Source organism: Bos grunniens, chromosome X, assembly GCF_055505025.1.
Source record: "Bos grunniens cultivar Pamir isolate PY7600 chromosome X, Bosgru_T2T1.0, whole genome shotgun sequence".
Lineage (NCBI taxonomy): Eukaryota > Metazoa > Chordata > Mammalia > Artiodactyla > Bovidae > Bos > Bos grunniens.
Genome location: NC_141194.1, coordinates 63,287,829 through 63,306,823, shown reverse-complemented (window position 1 = coordinate 63,306,823; position 18,995 = coordinate 63,287,829). Strand labels below are relative to the sequence as shown.

The 18,995-nt window shown below is 35.3% G+C and overlaps 1 protein-coding gene across 1 annotated transcript in view; it reads left to right on the top strand.

The window, feature by feature from the left end:
• The window catches only part of TEX11 (testis expressed 11), a 210,130-nt gene that overhangs the window by 97,748 nt on the left and 93,387 nt on the right, over positions 1–18,995 (top strand). Inside the window, exons 14-17 of the mRNA XM_086389929.1 lie at positions 2,097–2,175; positions 10,493–10,644; positions 13,481–13,566; positions 15,151–15,288. Of these exons, the coding sequence (XP_086246055.1) occupies positions 2,097–2,175; positions 10,493–10,644; positions 13,481–13,566; positions 15,151–15,288 (455 nt within the window). The remainder of the gene's footprint in view (positions 1–2,096; positions 2,176–10,492; positions 10,645–13,480; positions 13,567–15,150; positions 15,289–18,995) is intronic.

Genomic DNA, 18,995 nt, shown 5'->3' with positions numbered 1-18,995 from the left:
ATACATAATATTAATGTCTATCTCATTGTGTTGTTTTGAGAATTCTATGAAAAAAGTATGTAAAGCATTTAGTTCCATGCTTGGTACATAGTTAGTGTGCAATAAATATTACCTATCATTTAGTTATTATGATTACTACTATTAACTGTTATTACTACTATATAGAGGAATTAAGTGAGGAAAAATATCTCTCTGTGCACACTGACCTAACAGTATTTCAATTATGTTTAGTCATAAAACTAATTTAAAATTTTTGATGTGTACATGCTTTATTTTGTACTGTATAAAATATAATCATAGAACTGTATTATTTTTGGTATATAAAATTACATGTTAGTATAACTGATTATCCAATAAATAATAGCAATTTATAATAAGTAGGACAGTAATCAGATTTGGAAGTTGCTGTAAGTTTAGTGCCTATTTAGTACTACTGAAACTTTCTGTGATTTCTAGAATATTAGCCAATCATCAGGAGATCACAGGATCTAAAATACATAGAGGATTCTGCATCTCTAGGTAATAGTATCAGCTCAGATATGCACAGGCTGAAATCTTTTTGGAGCCAGAAAGACAACTTCATTCTTTTTTTGCAGTATGGGAATAAACAAACCGACTAAGCAAGTAGAGGAATAGTCTTACTCAAACTAATATAGTGTGGGAAGATCAGAGAGATTATTGGAGTTACCTAGTTTGAAGTTAATTCCTATTAAATTTTTTAAAATCAAAATGTAGAAAAGAAACAATTTAAAATGAAATTATTCTTTATTTCCAGATTGTTTTTACTTAACTTGGTCTAGATACTCATGATAGAGTAATGAAATTGCAACATCAGATTATAAACTAGGAAACTTCCATGAGTTTAAGTTTTGTATAGTTTAAAATAATACAATTATCTTTCATTTTGTTATATTAAAAGTTTTGGTATATATGAAACTCACATTTTTATATGTTCATTTCCTTGCTAATGAAAGTACTTTTAAGAATCATCAACCTAACTACTGTCATTGGAACTTCACTGGTATTTTTTATAGTAGAGAAAGTAGACATTTTAAAAATATTTAATGTTTTTTATTATGAAAAAGTAGTACATACCCATTGAAGAAGTTTTTGGAATATACTAAAAATACTTATTGTCCACCATGCACTGGAATATTAGCTCTGTGGCAGCAGAGATTTTTGTGTGCTTTGTCTACTGCTGGATTCCCAGCACAGCTCCCTGGCACAGAGAATACGCTTGTTAGCTATTTGTTGAATAAATAATCTAAACATAATCACTTTTAGAAATTTGATGGTTTATTTTCAGTATTTTTCTATTTTAATTTGCTCTTTTACAGAATTTATAGATAGCCTTTGTTTTCCAATTTTGTTTTACCAATCTTATAATTCATATTGGTGCATATTCATTTTTTAAGTGGAAAACACAGTTTTATATTTAACAATTTTAATGGTTGCATAGTAATTTGTCACTGTCGTATAGTGGAGACTCAGTATGCATCATTTTTATTGTCATTATAATCTGTGTTGCTTTTATTAATAGTATCTTTGTTCGTTACATTTCCCCACATTTATTTCAGGTGACTTTTCAGAAGTACAATTTCTGAAATAGAATCATAAGAGCAGCTGTCGTTTATTGAATGCTTACTAAGTGCTAGCTCTTTTGCTATGTAATTTACATGTATTATCTCACGTAAATCTCTCAACAACCCTGAGAGATTGGTGATTTGTTCCCCACTTTACAGATGGCAAAACTAAAGTCAGAAAAATTAACTAAATTGACTATCGCCATAAAAGTGGCAAGTGATTTCGAATATGGATCTATCTGACTGACTTCATATCCCAAGCTCTTAATCACTGGGTTTTTAGCATATAGTACTCAAATTGCTTTTCAAAAGGTTACTTTGCCTGTTTCACTGCATTCTCTGCAGCATTGGATATTACTGGCATATAAAAAGGCTTTGATAAATTGTTAGGCAATACATGATATATGGCAAACATTTAGAAAGTAGATTTTGAACAAAGGAAAATTATTGAAAATAGCTAAGCTTCCTCAAAAATGAAACTGATGTGATTATTTCATTTTTTCTTTTTGTTAGATGTTATGGAAATTCTACATTTGGGCATGACTATGAACTTCTGTCTGAATATTGTTAAACTGCTGATGGATCATGAAAGGTATAGAAGAATTGATTTTCTTTTTTTAAAGACTAACATTTTTCTAAGGTTTCAACATAAGTTGAATTATATCTGTTTATATCTGTATCTATCTATACCCATATTCACAAAGCACAATATTTGGCATTGTGTTAATCAAATTAGAAGATGGAACTGCTTGCTTACTGATTTAAACAATAAGTTCAGTTCAATTCAGTCGCTCAGTTGTGTCCGACTCTTTGCGACCCCATGAACCACAGCACGCCAGGCCTCCCTGTCCATCACCATCTCCCGGAGTTTACCCAAACTCATGTCCATTGAGTCGGTGATGCCATCTGACCGTCTCATCCTCTGTTGTCCCCTTCTCCTCTTGCCTTCAATCTTTCCCAACATCAGGGTCTTTTCAAATGAGTCAGCTCTTTGCATCAGGTGGCCAAAATATTGGAGTTTCAGCTTCAATATCAGTGCTTCCAATGAACACCCAGGACTGGTCTCCTTTAGGATGGACTGGTTGGATCTCCTTGCAGTCCAAGGGACTCTCAAGAGTCTTCTCCAACACCACAGTTCAAAGCATCAATTCTTTGGCACTCAGCACGCCTTATGTGCAATTAGTGGCAATGAAATTGACAATTAGTGGCAATTAATTGTTTAACATCTGAGTTCCTACAGTGTATCAGTTATTGCTGGGCACTGAAGATATAGAAATTAAATAATATGCAGTCTCTAGTCTCAAGAAGATCACTGCCTAATGGGGAAGAGTAGTTCAAAATTATGAAATAAATATAGTAACAGTTATTTTGGTATTACCAAAGAGGGGCTTATGAGTGGATGATTTATAAAGATAAAATTATTCTTGCCTATATATTTGGCATTAGCATTGTATCATTTTGAGTTAGTGTACTCTTGCTGCTCTTGCTTTTATTCAACCATATTGATAACTAACTTACCAGCCCCACAGTATCTTCAAGACCTATCATTTTTCAACATGTTCACATTAAAGCCATAAACTATACAAATAAGGAATCTTGCTATCAGAGACTTCTAATATAGGAAAGAGAAGAAAGAGATGAAAGTGAAAGAGACTATGAAAAATAAGAATTGGGGACTTCAGTACCCCACATGTAGCAGTAGATCATCCACACAAAAATCAACAAGGAAATATTTGACATCAGCCATACAGTAGGTCAGTAGACCTAATAGACATTTATAGAACATTCCATTCAACAGCAGCAGAACCCACATTCGTCTCAAGTGCACATGGAATGTTCTCTAGGATTAACCATGTGAAAGTACACAAAACACATCTTAGCAAATTTAAGATTGAAACCATATATCTTGTCTAGCCACAGTGTGTGAAACTAGGAATCAACAGTAAGAGGAAAGCAGAAAAATATGCAAATATGTGGAAATTAACACCACTCCTCAACCAGTGGGTCAAAGAAGAAATAAAAAAGGGAAATTTAAAAAATCTCAAAAAAATGAAAATGCAAACACAATACCCCAAACATATAGGATGCTGCAAGAGCATTTCTCAGAGGGAAGTTTATACCAATAATGCATATCTTGGAAAAATAGGTTGCAAATAAGCAACTTAACTTTACATCTCAAGGAACTAGAAAAAGAAGGATAAACTAAACTCAGAAGGTGATAGAATGAAGGAAATAACAAAGATCAGAGCAGAGATAAATGAAATAGAGGCCAGAAATAAAATAGAAAAAATCAACAAAACTAAGGAGTGGTTTTTTTAAAAGATAAGCTAAATTGACAAACTTACTGCTAGATTAAAGAAGAAAAGTCAGAAATGAAAGAGGATACAACTGGTACTACATAATACATAGGGGAATAAGAGGCTATTTTGAGGGATTATATGCCAACAAATTGGCTATCCTAGAGGATAAATTCCTAGAAATGTACAACCTACCAAAACTGAATGAAGAAGAAATCGAAAATCTGATCAAACTAATAGCAAAAAGATTAAATCAATAATCAAAACTTCCAGACACAGAAAAGCCCAGGAATAGATAGTTTAACTTGTGAATTCTACCAAACATTTAAAGAATAATTACCAGTTCTTCTCAGACCCTTCCAAAAAGTTGAAGAGAAGGGAATACTCACAAACTCATTTTACAAAGGCAGTCCTGATACCAAACCAGATGTGGACACTACAAACAAAGAAGCTGAAGAACAATATTCCTGATGGATATAGATGCAAACATTCTCAACAAAGTATTAGCAAGTCAATTCAATAGAATATTAAACTGGTTAAATGACATGACCATCTGGAATTTACCCCTGGGATACAAGGATGGTTCAACATAGGCATATCAATAAATGTGATAAAATACGTTAATAGAATGAAACATAAAAATGATATGATGCTCTCAATGGATGTAGGATAAAAAAGTATTTGACAGAATGTAACATCCTTTCATGAGAAAATGCTCAACAAATTGTGTATAGAAGGAACATACCTTAACATAAAAACATATGACAATCCCACTGTTAACATCATATTCAATGGTGAGAGATTGAAAACCTTTCCTCTAAGATCAGGAACAAGACAAGGTTGCCCACTCTTATTCCTGTCTTCAGTGTAGAATTGGAAAGTCCTAGTTAGAGCAGTTAGATGGGAAAAAGAAATAAAAGGCATCTAAATCAGAATAAAAGAAGCAAAATTATTCATATTTAAAATGATATGATCTTAAACAGAAACTTATTAGGACTTCACTAAAAACTATTAGACCCAATAAAGGAATTCAGTAAAGTTCAGTTCAGTCGCTCAGTCATGTCCGACTCTTTGCAACCCCATCAATCGCAGCACTCCAGGCCTTCCTGTCCATAACCAACTCCTGGAGTTCACCCAAACTCATGTGCATCGAGTCGGTGATGCCATCCAGCCATCTCATCCTCTGTTGTCCCCTTCTCCTGCCCCCAATCCCTCCCAGCATCAGAGTCTTTTCCAATGAGTCAACTCTTCGCATGAGGTGGCCAAAGTATTGGAGTTTCAGCGTTAGCCATGAAGTGATGGGACCAGATGCCATGATCTTAGTTTTCTTAATGTTGAGCTTTAAGCCAACTTTTTCACCCTCCTTTTTCACTTTCATCAAGAGGCTTTTTAGTTCCTCTTCACTTTCTGCCATAAGGGTGGTGTCATCTGCATATCTGAGGTTATTGATACTTCTGGCAATCTTGATTCCAGCTTACGCTTCCTCCAGCTCAGCATTTCTCATGATGTACTCTGGATATAAGTTAAATAAGCAGGGTGACAGTATACAGCCTTGACATACTCCTTTTCCTATTTGGAACCAGCCTGTTGTTCCATATCCAGTTCTAACTGTTGCTTCCTGACCTGCATATAGGTTTCTCAAGAGGCAGGTCAGGTGGCCTGGTATTCCCATCTCTTTCAAGATTTTTCCACAGTTCATTGTGATCCACACAGTCAAAGGCTTTGGCATAGTCAATAAAGCAGAAATAGATATTTTTCTGGAACTCTCTTCCTTTTTCCATGATCCAGTGGATGTTGGCAATTTGATCTCTGGTTTCTCTGCCTTTTCTAAAACCAGCTTGAACATCTGGAATTTCACGGTTCACATATTGCTGAAGCCTGGCTTGGAGAATTTTGAGCATTACTTTACTAGCATGTGAGATGAGTGCAATTGTGCAGTAGTTTGAGCATTCTTTGGCATTGCCTTTCTTTGGTATTGGAATGAAAGCTGACCTTTTCCAGTCCTGTGGCCACTGCTGAGTTTTCCAAATTTGCTGGCATATTGAGTGTAGCACTTTCATGGCATCATCTTTCAGGATTTGAAATAGCTCAGCTGGAATTCCATCACCTCCACTACCTTTGTTCATAGTGATGCTTTCTAAGCCCACTTGACTTCACATTCCATGATATCTGGCTCTAGGTGAGTGATCACACCATTGTGATTATCTGGGTCATGAAGATCTTTTTTGTACAGTTCTTCTGTGTATTCCTGCCACCTCTTCTTAATATCTCTTTCTTCTGTTAGGTCTGTACCATTTCTGTCCTTTATCGAGCCCATCTTTGTATGAAATGTTACCTTGGCATCTCTAATTTTCTTGATGAGATCTCTAGTCTTTCCCATTCTGTTGTTTTCCTCTATTTCTTTGCATTGATTGCTGAGGAAGGCTTTCTTATCTCTCCTTGCTATTCTTTGGAACTATGCATTCAAATGGGAATATCCTTCTTTTTCTTCTTTGCTTTTCACTTCTCTTCTTTTCACAGCTATTTGTAGGGCCTCCTCACACAGCCATTTTGCTTTTTTGCATTTCTTTTCCATGGGGATGGTCTTGATCCCTGCCTCTGTACAATGTCACAAACCTCCATCCATAGTTCATCAGGTACTCTGTCTATCAGATCTAGTCCCTTAAATCTATTTCTCACTTCCACTGTATAGTCATAAGGGATTTGATATAGGTCATGCCTGAATGGTCTAGTGGTTTTCCCTGCTTGCTCCAGTTTGGCAATAAGGAGTTTGTGATCTGAGCCACAGTCAGCTCCTGGTTTTGTTTTTGCTGGCCTATAATGAAAAGGACATATTTTTTGCATGTTCTAGAAGGTCTTGTAGGTCTTCATAGAACCGTTCAACTTCCACTTCTTCAGCGTTACTGGTTGGGGTATAGACTTGGATTACCTTGATATTGAATGGTTTGTCTTGGAAATGAACAGGGATTATTTTGTCATTTTTTAGATTGCATCCAAGTACTGCATTTTGGGCTCTTTTGTTGACTATGATGGCTACTCCATTTCTTCGAAGGGATTCTTGCCCATAGAATGGAATGGGTAAATTAAATTCAGATGACCATTATATCTACTATATAGATATAGATATATAGATATATCTACTATATAGATATAATGGTCATCTGAATTTAATTCACCCATTCCAGTCCATCTTAGTTTGCTGATTCCTAGAATGCCGATGTTCACTGTTGCCATCTCCTGTTTGTTCAGTTCCACTTTGCCTTGATTCATGGACCTAACATTCCAGGTTCCTATGCAATATTGCTCTTTACAGCATCAGACTTTGCTTCCATCACCAGTCCCATCCACAACTGGGTGGTGTTTGTGCTTTAACTCCATCCCTTCATTCTTTCTGGAGTTATTTCTCCACTGATCTCCAGTAGCATATTGGCATCTACTGACCTGGGGAGTTCCTCTTTCAGTGTCCTATCTCTTTGCCTTTTCATAATGTTCATGGAGTTCTCAAGGTGAAAATACTGAAGTGGGTGCCATTCCCTTCAGATGGGTCGTTAATACCTACCCATCTGAAATTTTTCCAAAAAATTGTAGAGAAAGGAACACTCCCAAGCTTACTCTATGCAAAGCTACCATCACCCTGATATCAAAACCAGACAAAGATATCCTCAAGAAAGAAAATTATAGGCCAGTATCGCTGATGAACATAAACATAAAAACCCTCAACAAAATACTGTCAAACTACATACAAAAACACATAGAAAGGATCATACACTGTGATCAAGTGTGATTTATCCCAGGGATGCATGGATTTTTTGATATATGCAAGTAAATCAATGTGATACATTGACATTAAATTTAAAAATAAATCCCATATGATATTCTCAATAGATGCAGAGAAAGGTTTAGACAAAGTTCAAAACCCATTATATTTCAAATGTTTAATTAATTTTTTAAAGAAATTAAACCTTTTTTGTGGTAAAATATATAAAACATACCATCTTAACTATTTTTAAGTATACAATTCATCAGTGTTAAGTACACTTAAATTGTTATGTGTGTTACAATGAACATTCATAGTGTTTAAAGTACATTAAGAAAACTCTTGAGCTCTTTTCATCTTGCAGAATTACAGCTTTGTACCCATTAAATAACAAGTCTCTGTTCTCCACTTTGCCGTCTGTGGCATACACCATTCTACTTTCTATGAATTTGACTACTGTAGGTACCTCATATTAGTGAAATTATACACTATTTGTGCTTTTCCCATTTATTGTATTTCACTTAGCATAGTATCCTCAAGTTTCATCTGTGTTGTAGCATGTGTCTGAATTTCCTGCTCTTCAAAGGCTAAATAATATTCCACTGTTATGTACTGCATTTTGTTTATTCATTCATCCATTGATGGAGACTTGTAATACTTGCACCTTTTGGCTGTTGTGAACAATACTGCTATGCCCTTGGGTGTAAAAATATCTCTTTGAGACCTTATTTTTTGTTATTTGGGTTTATACAAAGTAGAATTAGTAGATAATATGGAAATTATTTTTAATTTTTTAGAGGAATCACCATACTGGTTTGCATAGCAGCTATACAATTTTACATTCTCACCAACAATGCACAAGCTTTCCAAGTTTTCCATATTCTGGCCAACATTTTTTTTTGTTTGTTTTTCTGACAGTAACTATTTTAATGGGTATGAGGTGGTATCATTGTGCTTTTTTTTTTTTTCATTGTGCTTTTGATTGCATTTCACTAATGGATTAGTAATATTGAGTATCTTTTCATGTGATTTTTTCCATTTGTATATCTTTTTTGGGAAGAATGTCTATTCAACCTCTTTGCCCATTTTAAAAGTCAGTTGATTTTTTATTGTTTTGAAAGTGAAAGTTAGTCACTCAGTCATGTCTGATTCTTTGTGACCCCATGGACTGTAGCCCACCATGCTCCTCTGTCCATGGAATTCTCCAGGCAAGAATACTGGAGTGGGTTGCCATTGCCTTCTCCAGGGGATCTTCCCAACCCAGGGATCGAACCCAGGGTTCGAATCGTCTCCCATATTGCAGGCAGACTCTTTACCAACTGAGCCACCAGGGAAATCCTTCTTTGGGAAAATATCTAATCAACCTCTTTGCCCATTTTTAAGTCAGTTGCTTTTTTTTTTGTTGTTGTTGTTGAGTTTATATATCTGGATATTAACAGTGTATCGGATGTACATTTTGCAAATATTTTCTCCCATTTCATAGGTTGCCTTTTCACCCTTTTGATTGTATTCCTTGATATACAAAATGTAAAAATTTTGACATAGTCCTGTTTATCTGTTTTTAATTTTGTTATTTGTGCTTTTAGTGTCATATCAAAGAAATCATTGTCAAATCCAGTGTTATAAAGGTTTTCCCCTATATTTTCTTCTATAAGTTTTACATTTTAGTTCTTCCGTTTAGGTTTTTGATCCATTTTGAGTTTGTTTTTTTATATGATGTAAGGTGATTTCATCAAAGAATGAAAAGAAAGAATTTCATTCTTTTGCTTATGGATATCGAATTGTCCCAGCACTGTTTATTGAAAAAATGATTTTTTTTCCTTCATGGAATGGTCTTGGCACCCTTGTTGAAAATCATTTGACCATGTATGTGAGATTTTCTTTCGAAACTCTTCGTTTTATTCCATTGGTGTATGTGTATCTTTATGCCAGTACCACACTATTTTGATTACTGTATCTTTGTAGTAAAATTTGAATCATGAAGTATGAGTCCATCAGGTTTGTTCTTCTGTTTCAGGATTGTTTTGGCTCTTCTGGGTACCTTGATACTCTGTATGAGTTTAGGATGGAGTTTTCCATTTCTGCAAAAAATATCTTTGGGATGTTCATAGGGATTGCATTACATCTGCAGATCAGTTTGGGTGTGTTACCATCTTAATGATACTAAGTCTTCCAATCCATGAACTCTTTGCATTTAACATAGTCATTATCTACTGTTACATTATTTGTGTAATGAAGCATACTTTTTAAAGGAGTTGTTGACCGAGGGAATTGGGAAATTTCTTTTCATTCTTTCAGTTTTATTAAGATATAATTGACATTCAGCACTATGTAAGTTTAAGCTGTATAGCATAATGACTTGAGAAGATAATCAAAAGGTACAAAGTTCCAGTTATAAAATGAATGAATATTGAGAATGTAATGTACATGTTGACTGTAGTAAACAGTGCTGTATGGTATATTTGAAAGTTGATTCTAGAGTAGATCATAAAAGTTCTCATGACAAGGGACTAGTAAATTTCTAATGTCTGTTCGTGTATCTTCACTTGATATATCTCATGTTACAGTATTTATTTATAAATTGGCATCCATTTTGGAGAAAAAGAATAATTAAATATTAGTAGAGAGATGATTATCTGACTGTATGTATTTATTTATAAGAAGAAAATGCTTGTGGCTTGATAAATAGGAAGTGAATTAAATTATCTGTTATTGACAAATAGTTTTGTTGAGATATTTAATGGTATTACTTAAGCTCAGATATAGTTTTATCTTGCCTGTTTGGGTCATGCTCAAACAAATTTTTAAAAAAGGTATTTTATTCACACCACTTAAAATTGTGTTTTCTTGAACAGAGACTCTGTTGGATTTTATTTCCTGAAGATTATCTGTGAACATTTTCAGTCATCAGAAGATACTAGTAAAGCTCAACTACTCCACATTGACATGCTTTTACAAAGGAAGGAAGACTTGTTTGCAAAGGAGAAGGTTGAAGAAATCATTATAGGTCAGTAGGATTTTTGCAGATGTTTTAGAAAAGTGTTCATATGCATGTCCTTCAGAGATGGATATCAGAACAGTAGGAAAATCCTCAGATCAACAGATTTTTTTTCTTTTTCTCACTATTTTTCCTCCCTAATATCATTTAACTATAACAATTCACCTAACCAGATTCCACCTATGTGGTAAGCCAGGATGAAAACTAAACAAAAATAACAAAATATCAACAAAAATAGACTCAGCTTAAAACTCATCTGTAGTGGAAAATTGTGAGATGGGAAGCCTAATTTCATGTTTCAGTTTGATCTCAGATTAGTTTGTGTACCTTCAGGCAAGTCAGTAATATCTCTGGGTCTTGGTTTTTTCCAACTATATAATGAAGGTTGTGAACTACAGTCCTAATTTTTTATTTCTTTTCAGCAGCAGTAGCATCCTTTTGTGATGCAATGTTATGTGAACCCTGCCCCACATAAAACAGATTAGAGTTGTTGTAGTTAAAGCAAAGATGTAGAGCCAAATCTCAGCATTCCATTAATCCCCCACCTCTCTGTAGAACCTTATACTCTGAAGAACACAGATAGTGTGAACTCTTTCTTAGAAAATTCTTACCCTAATCTGTTCTTTCAACTCTATACATATAGAGATATTACTGGAACGATAGTCACTAATGTTAACACTGGGATTTATTCTGAGTGGTGGAAGTTTTGGTGATTTGTTGCTTTTCTGTTGTTTACCAGATTGCTTGAATTTTATAAGTATGAATCATATTTTATAAAAACAAAGGCATTGATTTTTAAAGGAAATCTTTTGACTAGATAATCTCTGAGTCTTTTGAACTCTAGATTCTATGAAGTGTATTTTACTGATGACACCTTTCCTCCGTATCCTCACTAAGAATCTAATTATTTTTAGACCCAGTGTTGATAAGCTTGGTTATGTGATTTTCCAACCCTCAGCATTTTAATGGTAGTATATTATGAAGGGAGAAAGGATGACCTACAAGGAAATATAAAGATATCCTGATTACAAGGGAGGGAAAAACCTTATAAATTGTATAAAAACATTTTAAATACTTTTAAAAGTATAATAATATGTGAAGTTGCTAAGTCATGTCTGACTCTTTGTGACCCCATGGACTGTAGCCTCCCAGGCTCTTCCATCCATGGGATTTTCCGGGCAAGAATACTGGAGTGGGTTGCCATTTCTTTACTATACAATAATCCCTGAAGTCATCATTATGGTATACTAACAGTATAATAAAATACAATGGCTGTAATTGTTGACCTTGATTAGTCTAAAAATAGTTATGCTTCATAAACTAGAAAGTATGTTTAAAATAAATAAATTTTTTAAAAAAGACTAGATATATTCATGGATAATAGCTTTCCAGCACTGAAGGCTGGAGAAGCCACTCTGGGAGCATCTGGCTGAGATGAAAGTGTTTCATGTTGGTTTCTCTCATTGTATCAGAGATCCAGATGGTAAAACGGATTTTCTTATTGGTTCATTTCCTGGGCATTTTTCTTTCTCTTTGTTTCTTTTAAAACATGATTCATTTAAAAAATATATTTAAAAAAGAAAAACATAATTCTTAAAACATGATTTTTAGAAAAATTTAAGAACCTTAAGTGATTTAGACTTCTTAAAAATATTTTGTTTGATGAAAGTAAACTGCCAGGTAATTAGAAAACTTTATTATCTAGAATAACTACTTTTCCATGATTACAGTTAGCCAAAGTTGTATTATGGTATCCAATTATACAGTTATACTTTCAACATATTATAATATTTTAGGTATGTACTTTACAGGGCTTTTTACTTTCATGTGACTATTTTTGACTAAATCGTGGAACAAACTTTGCTGACTTGGTTGAGGGGTCAGAGACTTTTTTTTAATATAAAATTATTTATTTTAATTGGAGGCTAATTACTTTACAATATTGTAGTGGTTTTGCCATACATTGACATGAATCTGCCACGGGTGTACATGTGCTCCCCATCCTGAACCTCCCTCCCTCCCCATCCCATCCCTCTGGGTCATCCCAGTGCACCACCCCCGAGCACCCTGTTTCATGCATGAAACCTGGACTGGCGATTCGTTTCACATATGATAATATAAATGCCTTTTCAATGCCATTCTCCCAAATCATTCCACCCTCGCCCTCTCCCACAGAGTCCAAAAGACTGTTCTATACATCTGTGTGTCTTTTGCTGAGAGATTCTGTTTTCTAATCAAGACTTTTGTGGAAATTGATTGTGACAAAGGGGTGGAATTGGAAGAGGTATACAATTCTACTATAGATTAAACTTTACTTTAGTGTGTGCTAATGTATTTGAGCCCTGTAAACGTCTAGACCAGAAACAATCAGACATATTACAATTTAAAGTAATAGAGTTTATGTGTAAACATGGTCTTAAAGTATTTTACAAAGGCTTTAAGATATAATTGGCCTTTCTTGTGAACTTGAACTGATCTAGTTAGTATATAATAGTATAAACACTTCTTATTCATGATTTCTAGCATTGCTGTCTGTTCACTGATAATAACATTAAGGCACCAGATGATGATCAAATTTGGAACATAGAAAACACATTAAAAAGAAACTGGGCTGGAAAACTATTACAGATTGATGGGAAAATTACAGTGATTCTAGCAAACTCTGATTGTATTATATAGTCAATTTTGCTAGAAAAATCTAAAATTGATGATGAAAACCTGTCTGAATGTGGTTGTGTTTGTCCATTACGTAAAGGTTATAGGTTCTGAATACAGTTATTGCTCTTTATTTAATGTAATAGATCTTGATTCTTGTTTTTAGAGCTTGTTTTTTTTTTTTTTTCAGGTCACCAAACAGGAAAACCACTGGCATCAGAATTAATAGGCTATTTCCACAACATTATTTGGAAACAAGCTGCCAGAAGTTTTGAGGTTTGGGAATAATCTATTTTTATTCTTTATATTCTTTCTTCACACTAACAAATAAAACAGTGTGTTCACTATAAAGATCATAGAGCATCAAATACTTAATAATCTCTTTCTGCTTATATACTATTTATTAAATGTAATACAGAACATTAATGGGCAGTGGACAAGAATTTATTTAAAAATGCTAAGATGTGATTCATCCCCACTGGGAGTTTGTTGCTGTTCAGTCTCTTAAGTCAGTGTCTGACCCCTTGCAACCCCGTGAACTACAGCACACTAGGCTTCCCTGTCCTTCACTATCTCCCAGAGTTTGTTCAAATTCAAGTCCATTGAGTCAGTTGGTGATGCTATCTAACCATCTCATCCTCTGCCATGCTCTTCTCTTTTGCCTTCAATCTTTCCCAGCATCAGTGTCTTTTCCAATAAGTCCGCTCTTTACATCAGGGGGCCAAAAAATTGGAACTTCAGCTTCAGCATCAGTCTTTCCAATGACTGTTAAGGGTTGATTTCCTTCAGGATTGACTGGTTTGATCTCCTTGTAGTCCAAGGGACTCTAAAGAGTCTTCTTCAGCATCACAATTCAAAAGCATCAATTCTTTGATGCTCAGCTTTCTTTATGGTCCAACTCTCACATCCATACACGACTACGGGAAAAACCATAGCTTTGACTCATATGGACCTTTGTCGGCCAAGTAATGTCTCTGCTTTTTAATACGCTGTCCAAATTTGTCATACTTTTTCTTCCAAGGAGCAAGCATCTTTTAATTTCATGGCTACAATTACTGTCCACAGTGATTTTGGAGCCCAATAAAAGAAAATCTGTCAATGTTTCCACTTTTTCCCCTTTTATTTGCCATGAAGTGATGGGACCAGATGCCATGATCTTAGTTTTTTGAATGCTGAATTTTAAGCCAGCTTTTTCACTCTCCTCTTTTACCCTTGTCAAGAGATTCTTTAGTTCCTCCCTCTCTATCACCAACTCCCGGAGTTCACTCAGACTTACATCCATCGAGTCGGTGATGCCATCCAGCCATCTCATCCTCTGTCGTCCCCTTCTCCTCCTGCCCCCAATCCCTTCTAGCATCAGAGTCTTTTCCAATGAGTCAGCTCTTCGCATGAGGTGGCCAAAGTACTGGAGTTTTTCAGCTTTAGCATCATTCCTTCCAAAGAAATCCCAGGGCTGATCTCCTTCAGAATGGACTGGTTGGATCTCCTTGCAGTCCAAGGGATAAGGATAAGAGGCTTATGGAAGCTTCCTGATGGGAGATACTAACTGTGAGGTAAACTGGGTCTTGTTCTGATGGGTCATATTCTGATTGAATATGTAGTTTGCAGGTATTGTCTCTAATTTCATAGGTTGCCTTTTAATTTTGTTGATGTGAGGGAAGAAGAGAGAATATTGATTGCCACTATGACTTATATTCATCAAGGCTGGTAATAAAATGCACTTAGCATCCAACTAAAGATGTGTTTTGGTTGACTAAAAATTTCAGCATTACCATTTTTTGTTTCTAGAGATGACTTGGACCAATTAGGGTCAAATGTAGAGATATCTCTGTAATTTTGTTATTTCTTATTAAATTTTAGGTACACAATTTTGATGATGCCCTGCACTGGTACTGTTATTCTCTGAGATTTTATGCAGCTGATCAATCTGATCTGGACTTGGCCAAGCTACAGAGGAACATGGCTTCTTGTTACCTGCATTTGGGACAATTTGATAAGGTCATTTAATTTATCTCTTTTTCAAAGATAGCATATGTTATAGGCGGTGGCAGAGAGATAATTACAATGTGATATCTTGACTATTAGGTTAGGATATCTGAGAGTTCCTTCATACAGGACAAAGTCAAATTGATAGTTTCCTGACTCACACACTAGTAGAACTTCCCAATAGGAGAAAGAATTTATAGACTCTTAATTCCATTGCTTACTATTTATTTTTAACTCTGTTCTGAAAGGTAGTGTATCATTGGAATTCATGAACAGAGTTATCTGCTACTAACCATCTGCAGTATTGTCCTTTGAAGCAGAATAAATTTTAAGGTAAACACTTTTTTTGGTCAGGCACTCAGTTAGAACAAATACTTGGATGAAATATCATTCTTTTACTTTATGGGTTAGCTCTTGCCTTTCTACCACTATTTAAAAAGTTCAGCAATTGGTTTCTTATCAGGACAAAATTCTAGAAGGTAAAATAGATAAAACTTGTTTGAGGATAGAGCCATTCCTACTTCCCAAAGCAATTGGGACATTTCTTCCTTTGCTTACATAATAGTATGCACATGATGGGAAGGGAGTATATTATATTGCCTTGTTGTAGGACAAAGAAACGGGATGGACAAGTATGGACCCAGTATGAAGCTTTTGGTTGCTTTTTAAGTTTTGATGACAAATTTAGGGGAAAATATGTGATTAAAGGATGTAATTATAGACATTTTCTTTGAAGATTTGTTCACTTTGAAGGATTATTTGTCTGAATGAATACTTCAGATTTTCTTTCACAAGAGTATTTACCATTTAGTTTGTATAAATTCAGTCCTGAAAGAGAAGTTGAAAGTTTATTTACTTCATCGTATTTCTACACAGGCTAACATTTAATTGTTGCAGAAAGATAGTTGACTACTATTTATTTAAAGACCTGAAAAGATGTCACATAGATTTTGTTACCTAATTAATTATATTTCTGCTCAGAATACCATTAACTATTTCAGAAAGTTAATTTCCCACTGCTTACTTAAAGACGTATAAAGAAGAGAATCACAAAGCTTTTGTGACTTCTATGATTTGTGTTAATCTGGAAGATTGAGAAGTACTGAGACCTAGAGCTGGGAGATGGATGCATCTGCAGGCCAAGGAGGGATATCTCATCAGCTCATCAAGATGGAAAGAATATTGTATGAGATACTGTAATAGTCTCTGAAGTTACAAAGATGAACAAGTTGCCTTCAGCTCAGTAAAGCAGTTGGCATCAGGGTATCCTAATGAGCAAATCAGAAGATTATGGCAGTGGGGAAAGTTTAAGTTGGAAAGATTCCATAAGTCAGGCACATAGGTAGTTGGTATCACATAAGCTCATCAATCAGGGAACAGGTCTTCAATCATTGAGATTTGGACTCAGATGCAGGACTAAAATCTTTATATCACTGGGCGTATGTGTACATAGACTAAAAAAAGCAAGGTCGAGCTCCAAACCTAAAGTGACTGGCTCTAAAGAGGAGCTCAAGCATGGGGAGCCAGACTGCAGTTACCTAAAAGAGAATACAAAGTGAATAGATAATAGAGTTTTCTTTCTTTTTTTTTTTTTTAAATTTTATTTTATTTTTAAACTTTACATAATTGTATTAGTTTTGCCAAATATCAAAATGAATCCGCCATAGGTATACATGTGTTCCCCATCCTGAACCCTCCTCCCCCCTCCCTCCCCACACCATCCCTCTGGGTCATCCCAGTGCACTAGCCCCAAGCATCCAGTATCTTGCATTGAACCTGGACTGGCAACTCGTTTCTTACATGATATTTTACATGTTTCAATGTCATTCTCCCAAATCTTCCCACCCTCTCCCTCTCCCACAGAGTCCATAAGACTGTTCTGTACATCAGTGTCTCTTTTGCTGTCTCGTACACAGGGTTATTGTTACCATCTTTCTAAATTCCATATATATGCGTTAGTATACTGTATTTATGTTTTTCCTTCTGGCTTACTTCACTCTGTATACTAGGCTCCAGTTTCATCCACCTCATTAGAACTGATTCAAATGTATTCTTTTTAATGGCTGAGTAATACTCCATTGTGTATATGTACCAGAGCTTTCTTATCCATTCATCTGCTGGTGGACATCTAGGTTGCTTCCATGTCCTGGCTATTATAAACAGTGCTGCGATGAACATTGGGGTACACATGTCTCTTTCCCTTCTGGTTTCCTCAGTGTGTATGCCCAGCAGTGGGATTGCTGGATCATAAGGCAGTTCTATTTCCAGTTTTTTAAGGAATCTCCACACTGTTCTCCATAGTGGCTGTACTAGTTTGCATTAGAGTTTTCTAAGACTTGAAGCAATGCTTCTTAAATTTCCTTTGTGTTAGCTTTGGTTCTAGAGCCTAGTGTAGGACTGAGCCTATAATTGGGAGTTCAAATGGTATTAGTAGTGAGGAAGGGAAGAATAAGGCAGCAGGAAACCAGGTGGGTTCTAATATGTATACTCGGTTTGTGATTATATCATTTAAGGCTAGATTGCCTACTTGATTACTATTAGTTTATTTCTCCATTTTATTTTTCTTGTCTTAAACTTACCAGATACCGATTTGATACCCTCCATATAAGAATAGTCTACTGTGCACTAAGACAGATAGAAAGGTGAAAAAAATCACACAGTTCATCATATTTTACTATTTTGCTATTCCCACCTAGCCTGGTTAATTTTATTTTGTGATTTTTTCACTCCTTCCCTTGATCTATTTGAGCATTGTTCAGAAATTTTTTTATTCATGTTTATTGAATCTGATAAAATTTCTTAGTTTTCACATGCTAAGTTGCTTCAGTTGTGTTCTACTCTTTGCAACCTTATTGACTGTAGCCCACCAAGCTCCTCTGTCTATGGGGTTTTCCAGGCAAGAATACTGGAGTGGGTTGACATGCCCTCCTCCAGGGGATCTTCCCAGCCTAGGGATCGAACCCACATCTCTTATGTCTCCTGCATTGTCAGGCAGGTTCTTTACCACTCCTGCCACCTGGGAAGCCCAAGTGTTAGTCGCTCAATCGTGTCTGATTCTTTGCAACCCAATGAACTGTAGCCCACCAGGCTCCTCGGTCCCTGGAATTATCCAGGCAAGAATACTAGAGTAGGTAACCATTCCCTTCTCCAGGGGATCTTCCCAACCAAGGGATCAAACCCAGGTTTGCTTTGCAGACAGATTCTTTACCATCTGAGCCACTAGGGAAACCCACAGTTTTCACATAAGCACTAACTAAAACGGACTCTTGTTGACTTTCTGTCTTACTCTCCACCAACCCTTGGTAATTGTGAAATGTTTTTTATCCCTAAGCCCAAAGCTTTATCCTTTGTTTTAGCCAAAAAAAAAAAAAAAAAAAAAAATTAATTTTCTGGGTTTGTAGCCACTGACATCAGCTCCTCTCCTCTTTATCCATTCTTTCTTCTCGCTTATCTCGGAGAAAGAAGTAACTTTCCCATGGGACCTTCTCTACAAATTTCAATGCTAGTTTTTTAATCTTTTTCTCTCTACTGTTTCTTTCCCTGTCACTACAATTATTTTTATGCCTTCTCTATCCGAAAGCTTTCCTTCAACCTGTCATCCTCCCCAAATTATAGTTTGTCCTTCTTTTCATTACCAAAGTTTATAACCTAAAATTACTGCCTATATTTTTTTAGTATTCATTCATTCAAAAAATATTTATTAACTGTCTACTACATGT